Below are 14,727 nucleotides of genomic sequence, written 5' to 3'. Positions count from 1 at the left end.
ATATAAGGAAACCAGATCAATAATATCCAGCCAGGGGACGCTTCAATTTTACATCTATGAAGCAGCACTATCCTGATTATATCCAGTCAGCATATCTCTTTATTAGATATAGGAGCCTCGCTGTCAGATCCTGTCATGATAAAACTGTCCAATCAAGAAATCTCTGTTAGATATCAGAACCAGCACTGGCTGATCATGCCTCGTTAGTGATGGTTAATTAGTTCTCCTGTATTAGATATCGGAACCGGTACTGGCTGATCATGTCTTGTTAGTGATGGGTAGTTAGAAGTTCTTCTGTATTAGATATCGGAACCGGCACTGGCTGATCATGTCTTGTTAGTGATGGGTAGTTAGAAGTTCTTCTGTATTAGATATCGGAACCGGCACTGGCTGATCATGTCTTGTCAGTGATGGTTAGTTGGAAGTTCTTCTGTATTAGATATCGGAACCGGCACTGGCTGATCATGTCTTGCCATTGATGGTTAGTTGGAAGTTCTTCTATATTAGATATTGGAACCAGCACTGGATGATCATATCTTGTTAGTGATATGTAGTTGGAAGTTCTTCTGTATTAGATATCGGAACCGGCACTGGCTGATCATGTCTTGCCATTGATGGTTAGTTGGAAGTTCTTCTATATTAGATATTGGAACCAGCACTGGATGATCATATCTTGTTAGTGATATGTAGTTGGAAGTTCTTCTGTATTAGATATCGGAACTGGCACTGGCTGGTCAAGTCTTGTTAGTGATGGGTAGTTAGAAGTTCTCCTGTATTAGATATCGGAACCAGCACTGGCTGATAATGTCTTGTTAGTGATGGGTAGTTAGATGTTCTCCTTTATTAGATATCGGAAACGGGACTGGCTGATCATGTCTTGTTAGTGATGGTTAGTTAGAAGTTCTTCTGTATTAGATATAAGAACCAGCACTGGCTGATTATGTCATGTTAGGTAGAAGTTCTTCTGTATTAAATATCAGAACCTGCACCTGCTGATCATGTCTTGTTAGTGATGGTTAGTTAGAAGTTCTTCTGTAATTGATATCGGAACCAGCACTGGCTGATTATGTCATGTTAGTTAGAAGTTCTTCTGTATTATGTATCAGAGCCGACACTGGCTAATCATGTCTTGTTAGTAATGGTTAGGTAAAAGTTCTTCTGTATTAGATATCAGAACTGGCACTGGCTGACCATGTCTGGTTAGTGATGGTTACTTAGATGTTCTTTTGTATTGGATCAAGGAACCAGCACTGACTGATCATGTCTTGTTAGTGGTTGTTAGTTAGAAGTTCTTCTATATTAGATATCAGAACCGGCACTGGCTAATCATGGCTTGATAATGATGGTTAGGTAGAAGGTCTTCTGTGTTAGATAACGGTGCCAACATGGGTTGATCCTGTTCTTCAATGTTTACCCACCAGACAGGAAGGCTTGTAGTTGTACATAGTAATAGCCAAGACATCCAGAAGATCTCTGCATGTTCGGTATCTCACAGATGTAACCCTAATCCCTAACTTGAAGCTGTGTGACAGGTAGACCCGCCAGTGTCACACACAAGCATCATATTTCTTTAGATCAAATAAACACAGACTTGGAGTTAACTCTTTCGCAAGGTTAATGTCACAACTAAAGAGTCTGTACACTGGCAAGCTTGCAGGTAAACACAGGCCCTCTGATATAAGTGTGGACAAAGTAAAAAAAAAAGTGTTCCTCTGTTCATTTGAAGTTGTCTTTAATAGTTGTACTGAGGATTTACCTTATGATTTTCTTAATCCCTCACAGTTACTGTTTGAAGCTCAAGACTTGCTGCTCAGGGATTTATAGACAGTTTGAGCCACCTTCATTTTAAGTCCATGCTGACTCACCTGAAAGGTTCTGCCCGTTTGTTCAACTTTTGTTCAGAATGTTTCTGTTTGACAGTGGATGGTAAGATGACCGATGGAGGCCTTTTATGGGTCATTCAAGAACCATTTAATGGACAGCTGGTCTTGGACGTCTTTGAATGTCTTTATGATGGATACATGGTCCTTGTCCACCCTGGGGATTAACATGGAGTGAACTAGTATCCTACCTTGAGCAGCAGGTATGGATGGCCTTCCGAAAAATGAGACTATCTTGTGGCAAAACTCTAAAGACCCAAAAGAAAATGGGATGTGGCATGAGGTACAGAGCTATGGGGTTTCCAACCCTTTGTGGACGGCTGTTTTTGATTATGAGGCTACGGCAGAAGAGGAATTGACGTTGCGGAGGGGGGACCTGGTGGAGATCCTCTCCAAGGACTCTACAGTCTCTGGGGATGAAGGCTGGTGGACAGGAAAAGTTCGAGACAAAGTGGGCATATTTCCCAGTAACTATGTGGTCAGTGACCTTAAGTATACTACTTTGAGATGTACCCCAAAGGACTTCCCGCACCCACTGCAGATAAAGTTTGAAGAGCTGGAGCTTGAGGAGATTATTGGTGTAGGGGGTTTCGGGAAGGTCTACAAGGGAATATGGAGAGATGAAGAGATGGCAATAAAGGCAGTACGTCATGACCCTGATGAAGACATAAGTGTCACAGCTGAAAATGTCAGACAGGAGGCCAAGCTGTTTTGCATGCTACGACACCCCAACATTATAGCCTTGAAAGGAGTGTGCTTGACGCCCCCTCATCTATGCTTGGTCATGGAGTATGCTCGAGGGGGACCATTACATCGGGCTCTGGCAGGGAAAAAGGTCCCAGCTCACGTATTGGTCAACTGGGCAGTGCAGATCGCTCGAGGCATGAAGTATCTTCACGATGAGGCAATCGTACCTATCATCCACAGAGACTTGAAGTCCAGCAACAGTAAGTATTCACTAAGAACAATGTTTATTGGTGTCTTAAATGGTATTTTGTGTGGGGGTGAATACTGCCACTCCCTGTGCTCAAAGACTCTCAAGTTAATATGTTTCCATTTGAATAGTTCAAAACAGGCTACATGTCAAGCTTTAAAGGGCAAGGTAATTTCAATAACTGAAAAATGTTCTGTTTTTATGTTATAGAATTAGCATCTACTTTGTCAACATAATAGTTGTTCTGTGTCATTTTTCATGCACCCTTCCCTAGTGCAGCGAATAAAGGGACTTACTGCTACTGTAGTCTATAGTGAGGTGGTTTTGCACCTTTGCGTTGTGGTCACATGCATAAAAACATGTAATGCCCATTACTGCAACACATGTAAACAAGCAGTATATGTGCATTGCCATTCATTCTGAAATCACCTCAATGCACATGTACCGCAACAACAATCACATCTGCACTTGTCTATGTGTAGTAGTATTCAAGGTGAATGAGCTGCCTTAACACAGTGTGCGTGGCATGAAAATATTTAGAGTAAAGAATAGCATTAACAGAGGTAAGGGCCGATCAACAAGGTAAAAAACAGCCTTGGCATGTAAATAAAACATCAGTCGATGTCTGTGTGACCAGACGTTACCAATCCTGCTAGTGCACTTGTTGGCACTGCTGCAAACTCAGTGCTTAGTAGGCCCAGGTGCAAATGGTTATGGGGCTATAATGGACCTTATGTATCATAAGGCTCAATTCGCAAAGCTTTAAAGGGTTTTTAAACCCTCGCATGTTTTTGTATATATCTACTGCCAGCAAACAGTATAGTTATGCAAAACGATAAAAAAAAAAAAAATTCAAAGGGGTAATACTTACCTGTGCCTTATATTTCCCAGTAACTATGTGGTCAGTGACCTTAAGTATACTACTTTGAGATGTACCCCAAAGGACTTCCCGCACCCACTGCAGATAAAGTTTGAAGAGCTGGAGCTTGAGGAGATTATTGGTGTAGGGGGTTTCGGGAAGGTCTACAAGGGAATATGGAGAGATGAAGAGATGGCAATAAAGGCAGTACGTCATGACCCTGATGAAGACATAAGTGTCACAGCTGAAAATGTCAGACAGGAGGCCAAGCTGTTTTGCATGCTACGACACCCCAACATTATAGCCTTGAAAGGAGTGTGCTTGACGCCCCCTCATCTATGCTTGGTCATGGAGTATGCTCGAGGGGGACCATTACATCGGGCTCTGGCAGGGAAAAAGGTCCCAGCTCACGTATTGGTCAACTGGGCAGTGCAGATCGCTCGAGGCATGAAGTATCTTCACGATGAGGCAATCGTACCTATCATCCACAGAGACTTGAAGTCCAGCAACAGTAAGTATTCACTAAGAACAATGTTTATTGGTGTCTTAAATGGTATTTTGTGTGGGGGTGAATACTGCCACTCCCTGTGCTCAAAGACTCTCAAGTTAATATGTTTCCATTTGAATAGTTCAAAACAGGCTACATGTCAAGCTTTAAAGGGCAAGGTAATTTCAATAACTGAAAAATGTTCTGTTTTTATGTTATAGAATTAGCATCTACTTTGTCAACATAATAGTTGTTCTGTGTCATTTTTCATGCACCCTTCCCTAGTGCAGCGAATAAAGGGACTTACTGCTACTGTAGTCTATAGTGAGGTGGTTTTGCACCTTTGCGTTGTGGTCACATGCATAAAAACATGTAATGCCCATTACTGCAACACATGTAAACAAGCAGTATATGTGCATTGCCATTCATTCTGAAATCACCTCAATGCACATGTACCGCAACAACAATCACATCTGCACTTGTCTATGTGTAGTAGTATTCAAGGTGAATGAGCTGCCTTAACACAGTGTGCGTGGCATGAAAATATTTAGAGTAAAGAATAGCATTAACAGAGGTAAGGGCCGATCAACAAGGTAAAAAACAGCCTTGGCATGTAAATAAAACATCAGTCGATGTCTGTGTGACCAGACGTTACCAATCCTGCTAGTGCACTTGTTGGCACTGCTGCAAACTCAGTGCTTAGTAGGCCCAGGTGCAAATGGTTATGGGGCTATAATGGACCTTATGTATCATAAGGCTCAATTCGCAAAGCTTTAAAGGGTTTTTAAACCCTCGCATGTTTTTGTATATATCTACTGCCAGCAAACAGTATAGTTATGCAAAACGATAAAAAAAAAAAAAATTCAAAGGGGTAATACTTACCTGTGTCTCCGCCACGCGCTCCTGTCCGAACATCTGAAAATGTCTCGGGCGGCCGGAAAGGATCTTGGGGCGGGTGCATGGGCAGTTCAGATGCTCGGCCGGGAGACGAGGAGAGACGCAAGGTAAGTCTATGGAGCAGCGTGCACCCGCACAGACTCCGTGGGACATGGGAGAAGAGGAGGACAGAGGAGCCAGCGCTGGATCGGAGACCCGCACCAGCGCTGGAGAGACAGCTGAAAATGACAGGAAAGAAGAAGAAGATCGGATTAAGAGACATCATTTAAGGTAAGTCCTGACACTAACATTGGGGGGAAGGGAAACAAATTAGCCTTTAATGTCACTTTAACACAAAGATAAAGATTTTATTTCGCCATGTGTCTGTAATTTCCACATCGCATTTGAATCGTTTTTGAAAATTGGGCTCCTTATCATGATATGTTAGCTTTGTGAATTCAGCCTAGTGTGTGAGAACGGAGAATACTCTTTCACATGTCGGTAACATTCAAACTTGCGCTGGAAAAGGACAGTTGGAATATTACTGTGTGAGTTTAATTGATGGCGTTAGGGATAAAAAAAAGACAGTTCTTACAGTGGAACTAAACTCAACTCTCCTTGCTCCCTCGCCAGCGCTGCCTTCTTCGCTCGGTCTTCTTCCAGGTTCTGCCATCTTGATTGGCTGGAATGACGTAGCTCCTGCGCATGCGTCCGGGAAGTCATACTTTCCAGCACCAAGTTGTGCCAAGAATGTACACTGAGCTGTGCATTCTAAAGAAGATTGTGAACAAGCCGGTGATTTTGTTTTATTACAGAAGAAATGTAGCATGACTCTTCTCTATATAGAGCCTGCCTGATTGTTTTTTGTTTTTTTTATAAGGTTAAGTTCCGCTTTAAAGTGAATCTGTGCTTCATTTTAAGGATTTGAAATAAAAGTGCTCCCTAAGAGCAGACACCATAAAGCTGGCCATACACTTTACAACCATCGCACGACTTTCGTCTTGCGATGGTTGTAAAGTAATTAAAAGCTCGTACGATCTGCCCATCTTGGACAGGCAGATCGTACTTGCGATCATCGTAAGCCCGCTCCGCTGAACGCCACTAACCCGCCGACAATCGTATGATTCTCGATGGGTTTTCAAGCCTGCCCGGGAGACGAAAGACGTCCGACCGTATAGTAGAAACGGTCGCACGCCTTCCATACACCTGCCGATTATCGTACGATCGCGGGATCACCTGCGATTATCGTACGATAATCGGCAGGTGTATGGGTACCTTAAGATACGGGTTGCTACATTTATGACCCAGAAAAGCTTTGCCTGTGCTCCTCTGATTTAGTTTTACCTGGTTGCTGGGACCTGACGTCACCTGATTTTAAGGCTAAGCTCTGACATCTGCCAATCAACTGTCCAGTGAGACTGCCTCAGTGGCCAGTATGGGCACTCTCACTAGACAGGGGGTGGTATTTGGTGGAGCCATCAAGCCACAGAAAGTCAGGCCCTTGTAACAAAGTGAATCTAAATCAGAGAGGGGCTGTAGAGGCTTTAATGGCTGATAAAGGCAATAGCGGGAATCACATGGTGTCTGTTCTTAGGCAGGACATTTCATTTTAAAGGTTAAAAAACAAGTAAGGTTGACTTTAAAGAAACATTGTCACCTTGTACATTCAGGGCAAAGTGACAGTGTCTGTGCAAAGCCCCTGCCCCTGACCCATTGATACTCACCTAGTCTATGCTTCTCTGATGCTGTACATAGCCTGTGTAGAGAACAGAGCTATGGGAGGGACCCAGCAGCCTCCACCCACTACAGTCTGCCTGTAGAAAACTACAGGAGGGGTGGATACAAGACCAGTCACCCTGCACAAGGAGAGAGCAGCAGTAACTGGTCTTGATTACTGGAAGCTCCTGCACAGAGGCCAATTTCAAACTGGATTACTGCACATATCTGGAATAAATACACAAAACACACCATGATTCAAGGAAGAATACACAGGACTTTAGACAATATTTGCTTATCCTGAAGTTTAGCTTCAAGTCACTGGATGAGTATGACAGCCAGGCAACTGTTTTTTTCAGAGGTAGAGGTCAGCACTTGCAGCCTAGTTTTTTTCCCCACAGAACAGCTTTACTAAAGTTCACCTCACACCGTACAATCTGATTGTACAATCTCCTTTAAGCTCACAATACAGACTACAGTCTCGCCATACAATCTACACTCACCGGCCACTTTATTAGGTACACCTTACTAGTACCGGTTTGGACCCCCTTTTGCCTTCAGAACGGCCTTAATTCTTTGTGGCATAGATTCAACAAGGTGTTGGAAACATTCCTCATAGACTTTGGTCCACATTGACATGATAGCATCATCAAAGTGTGCCAAGAAAATATCCCCCACACCATTACACGCCATCACCAGCCTGAACAGTTGATACAAGGCAGGATGGATCCATGCTTTCATGTTGTTTACGCCAAATTCTGACCCAACCATCTGAATGTCGCAGCTGAAATTGAGACTCATCAGACCAATCTTCTATTGTCCAATTTTGTGAGCCCTTGCAAACTGTAGCCTCAGTTTCCTGTTCTTAGCCGGCAGGAGTGGCTCCCAGTGTGGTCTTCTGCTGCTGTAGCCCATCTGCTTCAAGGTTCGAAGTGTTGTGCATTCAGAGATGGTGTTCTGCATACCTCGGATGTAACGAGTGGTTATTTTAGTTACTAGTGCCTTTCTATCATCTCAAACCAGTCTGCCCATTCTCCTCTGACCTCTGACATCAACAAGGCATTTTCATCCACACAACTGCCGCTCCCTGGATATTTTCTCTTGTTCGGACCATTATCTGTAAACCCGAGAGATGGTTGTGTGTGAAAATCCCAGCAGATCAGCAGTTTCTGAAATACTCAGACCAGTCCGCCTGGCACCAACAACCATTCAAAGTCACTTAAATCCCATTTCTTCCCCATTCTGATGCTCCGTTTGAACTTCAGCAAGTCATTTTCACCACATCTAGGGGCTTAAATGCATTAAGTTGCTGCCATGTGATTGGCTGGTTAGCAATTTCTGTTACCAAGCAATTGAACAGGTGTATCTAATAAAGTGGCCGGTGAGTGTATATACAATTAACTTTTGATTGACTTAAGGTGCCCATACACTTTACAACCCTCGCAAGACTTTTGTCTTGCGAGGGTTGTAAAGTACTTAAAAAAACGTACGATCTGCCCATCTTGGACAGGCAGATCGTACTTGCGATCGATGACTGCAATGAGGGGCGGGCATCTGATGACGGCAAACGGGCAGTGTGCGCACACCGGCCCGTTCGGCAGTTGTCGAACAAGCAGGCCACTAACTCGCCGAGAATCGTACGATTCCCGGTGGGTTTTCCAGCCTGCTTGTTCGACGGAAGACGTGCGACCGTATAGTAGAAACGGTCGCACACCTTCCATACACTGCACGATTCTCATACGATCGCGGGATTTCCCACGATTCTCGTACAAGCATCGTGCAGTGTATGGGCACCTTAACACTACGTAATATGAGAGGCAACCTAAACTACCCAATCAATCTGCATCAAATCTTGTGCATCAAAGCCCTTGTAATACATAGTTGGTAGAGCTAAGAGATTGTATAATCACATTGTAATGTGTATGGTGAGCTTAACACATCTTATTCTAACTTTAGCCAACAGACAGTGTGGCACAGGAGCCCTTGTGACAAAGGCCAGAACTGGCAAACTGCTAGTCTGAGCCACTATTCCTGCATCTTTACTTTTCTTCAATTGTATCTATGAGAGCCGTAGTCCTTCCATTGCCAGGGACAGCACAGGCCTTTATATTTCTGTACACCTCTGGGCTGATAGAAAACTTCTGCCACGGGCTATGCACACACCGTACTTGCTGTGTGTGTGACTTTAGACTTTTCTTTCCTTTTACACTACTTTGCTCTGAGTTTATTATGGACATTTTTTTATGGAAAGTACACAATAATAGAGACACTACTCTACTGCATATTTTTTATGATCAATAGATGTCTTTCAAGGCAGCTTTTAATGGCATCCCAGTCTTAGTTCGTAGGGTTCAATATTGAGGTGGCCCACCCTTTCCAGCTACTATAACAGCTTCAACTCTTCTGGGAAGGCGTCCACAAGGCTTAGGAGTGTGTCTATGGGAATGTTTGACCATTCTTCCAGAAGCACATTTGTGAGGTCTGGTACTGATGTAGGACGAGAAGGCCTGGCCCACAGTCTCCGCTTTAATTCATCCCAAAGGTGTTCTATCGGGTTGAGGTCAGGACTCTGTGCAGGCCAGTCAAGTTCCTCCACCCCAAACTCACTCATCCATGTTCTTATGGACCTTGCTTTGTGCACTGGTGCGCAGTCATGTTGGAACAGGAAGGGACCATCCCCAAACTGTTCCCACAAAGTTGGGAGCATGAAATTGTCCAGAATGTCTTGGTATGCTGATGCCTGGAACTAAGGGGCCAAGCTCAACCCCTGAAAAACAACCACACACCATAATCCCCCCTCCCCCAAACTTTACAATTGGCACAATGCAGTCAGGCAAGTACTGGCAACCGCCAAACCCAGACACGCCCATCGGATTGCCAGACAGAGAAGCGTGATTCGTCACTCCAGAGAACACGCCGCTCCACTACTCTAGAGTCCAGTGGCGGCGTGCTTTACACCACGGCATCCCACGCTTTGTATTGCACTTGGTGATGTAAGGCTTGGATGCAGCTGCTCGGCAATGGAAACCCCATTCTATGAATGAATGGAACTCCTTGTTTTGAGCATTTTGTTGCGCTTAGCTTTGAGTGACAAAACGCCTAGGTGTGAACAGGGACTAAGCAGCTGCATATTCTTTTGAAGATATCTGAATGTATTTCTACACACAGCTAACACCTTACCTAGTACCTTAATCTCATCTCCTGCAAAGTAGCACTCAGAGAGGGAGGGGCAGCATTAGGAGCCAATTAGACTCTGCTGCATGCACATGTGCAGGCAGAAGAAGAGAGCAGAGTGAGCAGAGTTGATGACTTATACTGCACCACCTTCTTTGTCCAGACAGCAGGAGGAGAGGTGACACCACTGTATTCCTTAACTCCAAAAGAAAACAAGTTTCCACTAATAGGACATCGAAAAAGGTTCAAGTGGAAAACACACAATCATAACAAAAAAGGTATACTATAAATATAATTGATTTATTTAGAAATATGAATATTCATTAAATAAAACACAGACGTATCTACATATACCCCCTTCCCTCAAGGACGTAATTACACAAACAACTTCCCCCTCCCCTTAAAAAACAGTGTAATGGCACAATGGGGTTCCAAAAATAAACCTGAAATTCAAGGTTCTACATAGCAAAATATAAAGTGCACATGTAGAGACTAGCGCTTCCTTAATGGTAAATAAAAGTCCCAAATTCAGGTATCCAAGCACGAATAATCAATGTAATGAGGTTAAGGGCCAATTCACACCACATACAGATCATCTCCAGACCAGACCAAATTGTTTCTGGACCCAGAATGCATCCTAATGTATCCCTATGCTATTTCTGGCCTCTGTTCACACCAGCGTAGTCCGTTCCAGACCAGAAAAATACTGCATGTCTCATTTTGTCTGGTCTGGAATGCACTGGAACTGCAGGCAGGTTCACACTATTTTCTGCGCCAGATCAAATGGTGTGAACCCGCCCTAAGCAAATGACCACATCAAACCATAGATGGTATAGATGAAGGGGAGTTGTATCCACCAAAGTACACATCCAATGAGATAATGATCCTGCCTCCAATGGTGAGGAGACTGTGCGTCCTGAGGTACTTGCAAACTTAAGCCCTTGCTACACAGTATTTTCCACCAATATCCTCGTATTAGTTCATTGTAAGCCAGTTCCATGGAAGCGTACTGATCTTGTAGATATGATGTATATGTGTTCCTTAACTCTCCGGGCCCACACAGACCTGTGCATTGCCATAACACACAGTAAAATTGAGGCTTGTGTTGGATGCCATTGCAGGCCTCTCCTTTTGTGAATGCTAGTTGCCTGGCTGTCATGTTCTGGAATGTTTTTGGCTTCCACACCTAATGCTTATCTGACCTGGAACAAATATAGAGATATGAAATTCAGACATTTTTGTGACGCTCATTTACAGCATACGTGTGCGGAATTTTGTTACCGTATTTTGGTACTCAGAAAAATATTGGAGCCAGACAACTAGAGGGCAGCAATGGCAGTCCCCATCTCATGACAGTGGTACTTAAAGGAGGGTTTCTACCCTAGCTGGGCAACACTGATTGAATTGCGAGCTGTGTTTGGCCCCACCAGCACAGGTCTGATCAACAAAAGTAATTTTTGCAATTGACTTTTGTAGAAGGAGCTGGGCTGAATATTGTCAGCCGAACAGTGACTGCAGCCAATCAGCTCGGCTATTCTGACAGCGGTGGGCATCGGCTGTCAGAGTATATTAGCCCAGCAGGGGAGATTTCTCCATCCACTCTGTTCAGTGAGGATGGGGAAATTGAGCATTTAATTTTTTTGTTCAGCATAGAGTATGGCCAGCTTTACAGAATAAAATAGCAAGCTCAGCCCTCCTCCCCATCCCCCTACATCAGGGGTGGGCTCTCCAGCTGTACTTTAACTACAAATCCCAACTTGCCTCTGCCTCTGGGAGCCATGCCTGTAACTGTAAATGTGCCCATACACTGCACGATTCTCATGCGAGAATCGCGGGAAATCCCGCAATCGTACGATAATCGTGCAGTGTATGGAAGGCGTGCGACCGTTTCTACTGTACGGTCGCACGACTTTTGTATTTCGAGCATGTTGGAAAACCAGCCTAGAATCGTACAATTTTCGTCTGGTTTTTAGCATGATCGAGAGATAACTGCCGACTTGGCCGGTGTGCGCACGCGCACACTGCCCGTTCAGCATTGCAGTCATTGGAAGCCCGCCCCTCAGGGGGGCGGGCTTGTGATGATCGCAAGTACGATCTGCCTGTCCAAGATGGGCAGATCGTACGTTTTTTAAATTACTTTACAACCCTCACAAGACTTGCGAGGGTTGTAAAGTGTATGGCCACCTTTAGTCTTGCAATGCTTCATTGGATTTAGAGTTCTCCAGCAGCTGCCCTACAGAATCACCACTGATCAGTTGTATTAGCAGCATTGTTGACCAGCTTGGAGGCTACCACCTCTTGGGCAACCTTGCCAACTCATTGGTTATTAATGGATTTTAGGTCATATGAGAAAACGTTGAGCAGCTCCTTGCGCAGTGGTAGCCTCTCCCAATTGTGCCACCCTGCCACACGGGCTTCCAATACAGACTACAAGTGGCTGTTTCAAACGTGGTGGCATAGTCTACTGTCGTCACCATAAGGAAATGTGCGCTGGGAAATGCCATCGCTGGAGTGCTGGAGATTAGCCTCACCAAGCTGCAGCCAAAAAAGAAAGAAAATAGTGAAAAATAAACATTTTATTAAAAACAAACTTCACTTGTTTGTGATACACAGTGCCTCAGCAAACCAAGTGGATTTACGTCTATCAGTAGCGTTTACATCTGCTTCCAGCTTCATGTCCGTAACCGAGCAAGCCGTGCCGCCGATACTAGATGAGCCCGACCCAATATCATTACGCCCCCAGAGTGTAGCTATAAAGAGGTTGGGTTGTGGAGTTTGTGTTATTCTGAGATCCTAAATGACAGCTGAGCTGATCACAGCTATCACTCCCACATCTTATCCTTGCTGCGCTGCCATGGAAACAGTTAAACAGTAGAGGCCTACAAGACTAACGCCGGCCATAAACATAAGACTTCCAAAATAACATATCAAACAGCCCACGGTTAAAAAAAAAATTAAAAGGTAACCCACATATATATTTATTTTACAATGGGGGACATTTATGAATGTGTTTCTGACAACATTTTTAGTCACGAAGACCAAAATGTCATGCTATCTGACTTCAAAGTTTTATCTCTTTAAATGCGTCTTTTTTCAAGTGTTCTTGTAACATATTCATGTTTGTGACTTCCTGCATATGTTTTGGGACATTTTGCATAATTTCTCAACTGCGCAGTAATTGCGTCCAACATTAGCGACATTTTAATACCTCCAAACTGTTGCACAGTCTAGAAGAATAATTTATTAAAACTGAAGCAGACAGGATATGGAGCAACTGCCCATATTATCCAATCAGCGTCTCTTATTTTCAAAGCTTAACAGAACACACTGGTTGCCCTGAGCAGGGCAGCCATCTGAAATTTAGGGGCCCCTTAAACAGCTTTAGGCCTGGGTCCCCGCACCGCCGCCACACTGAGCCAGTCACATTAGTCTCTGCACAGAGGAGCTTATGCTCTAATGTCCTCCCACAGTCACATCAGTCTCTGTACAGAGGAGCTTACACTCTAACATTTTTGATATTGTAGCTTTTTGAGGTTTCGAGCACACGCGCAATTTTAAGGCTTAACATGTTTGCTGCCTATTTACCCGACGTGACCCCGCCTTTTATATTTTACCAAAAATTGGGTAATAATAATTGTTCTATAGCCGCTGATCGGTTGTATGGCGTGATTTTTTCTAGTGCCACCGATTTTTCGAGTGCCGCCGCCCCTTCCCTCTTGACCCCTCACCTTCAATCCTGGGAGCCGCTAGCCCATCTGCGGCCCAGGACCGGCTCGGGAGGGCGTCAAGAGGAGAAGGGAGTTCAGGTCCTTGCTGATTTCCCTCCGTGCTGTGAATGCAGAAGTGATGTGTATTACATCACTTCTGCATTCACCTGTCAGTCACCTGGCTGCTATGGCCAGAGAGAAGAAGCTGGTGAAGCAGATCTCTGCTTCATCAACTTCTTTTGGGGTCCACAGGGGACATTAGGGGTCCTAGGGACAGTGTGCCTTTGCTAATATATAGGGGGATTGTATCCCGCTATGTAATAGCAATAGCAATAAGTGTAAAAAAAAATATATATATATAAATCAAAAAAAGTAAAAAAATAAAAGTAACAAATAAAAAAAGTAACCCCCCCAAAATGTTTAGGTCCCCCCCCCCTTCGTTTACACACATATAAACGTAAATACGCGTCCAGTGCACCAGCGCACGAAAACGACAATTGCGCTACACATGTTACATATCGCCGCGAACGTCGGAGTGAGAGCAATCATTTTAGGGCCATCAATCACTGATCACACTAAACTGATGAGTGGTAAAAGCTTTTAAAGCGTCGCCTATAGCCAATTTTGGGTAATGTAGTTTTTTGAGGTTTTGCGCGCGTGCGCAATTTTAAGGCTTGACATGTTTGGTGTCTTTTTACCCGACATGACCCCATCTTTTATATTTTACCAAAAAATTGGATAATAATAAATGTTTTAGAATTGAATATAGGGGAAACAGGTTTTTTTTTTAAATTTCTGTAAGTTTTCTTTAATATATTAAAAAATAAAAACCCCAATGGTGAATAAATGCCACCAAAAGAAAGCTCTATCTGCTTTCTTTTGGTGGGTATAAAATTCATTTCAGTACAGCGTTGCATGACGGAATAAATGTCAGTCAAAGTACCGCAGAGCTGAATACTGAAAAATGGCCTGGATGGGAAGGGGGTTTAACACCCCGGACTTCAAGTGGTTAATATAGTAAATATTAAACACCACCAAACGAAAGCTCTATGAGTCCCCCAAAAAATGGTACGAAATTAGTTTCAGTACAGCGT

At 43.9% G+C, this 14,727-nt stretch overlaps 1 protein-coding gene across 2 annotated transcripts in view; it reads left to right on the top strand.

Moving 5' to 3' along the window:
• The first annotated feature begins 1,888 nt into the window (after positions 1 to 1,888).
• The window catches only part of MAP3K10 (mitogen-activated protein kinase kinase kinase 10), a 60,422-nt gene continuing 47,583 nt past the window's right edge, over positions 1,889 to 14,727 (top strand). Inside the window, exons 1-2 of one of the 2 annotated variants that reach the window (XM_018565071.1) lie at positions 1,889 to 2,358; positions 3,716 to 4,184. In XM_018565071.1, the coding sequence (XP_018420573.1) occupies positions 2,086 to 2,358; positions 3,716 to 4,184 (742 nt within the window). In that variant the 5' untranslated portion in view covers positions 1,889 to 2,085. Of the gene's footprint in view, positions 2,828 to 3,715; positions 4,185 to 14,727 lie in introns of both variants that reach the window. The other variant, XM_018565072.1, reaches the window with a different exon arrangement.

This window comes from Nanorana parkeri, unplaced genomic scaffold (genome assembly GCF_000935625.1).
Source record: "Nanorana parkeri isolate BGI_ZX_2015 unplaced genomic scaffold, ASM93562v1 scaffold810, whole genome shotgun sequence".
Classification (NCBI taxonomy): Eukaryota; Metazoa; Chordata; class Amphibia; order Anura; family Dicroglossidae; genus Nanorana; species Nanorana parkeri.
Note: the sequence above shows the minus strand (reverse complement) of the source record. Positions and strands in the feature narration are given on the sequence as shown.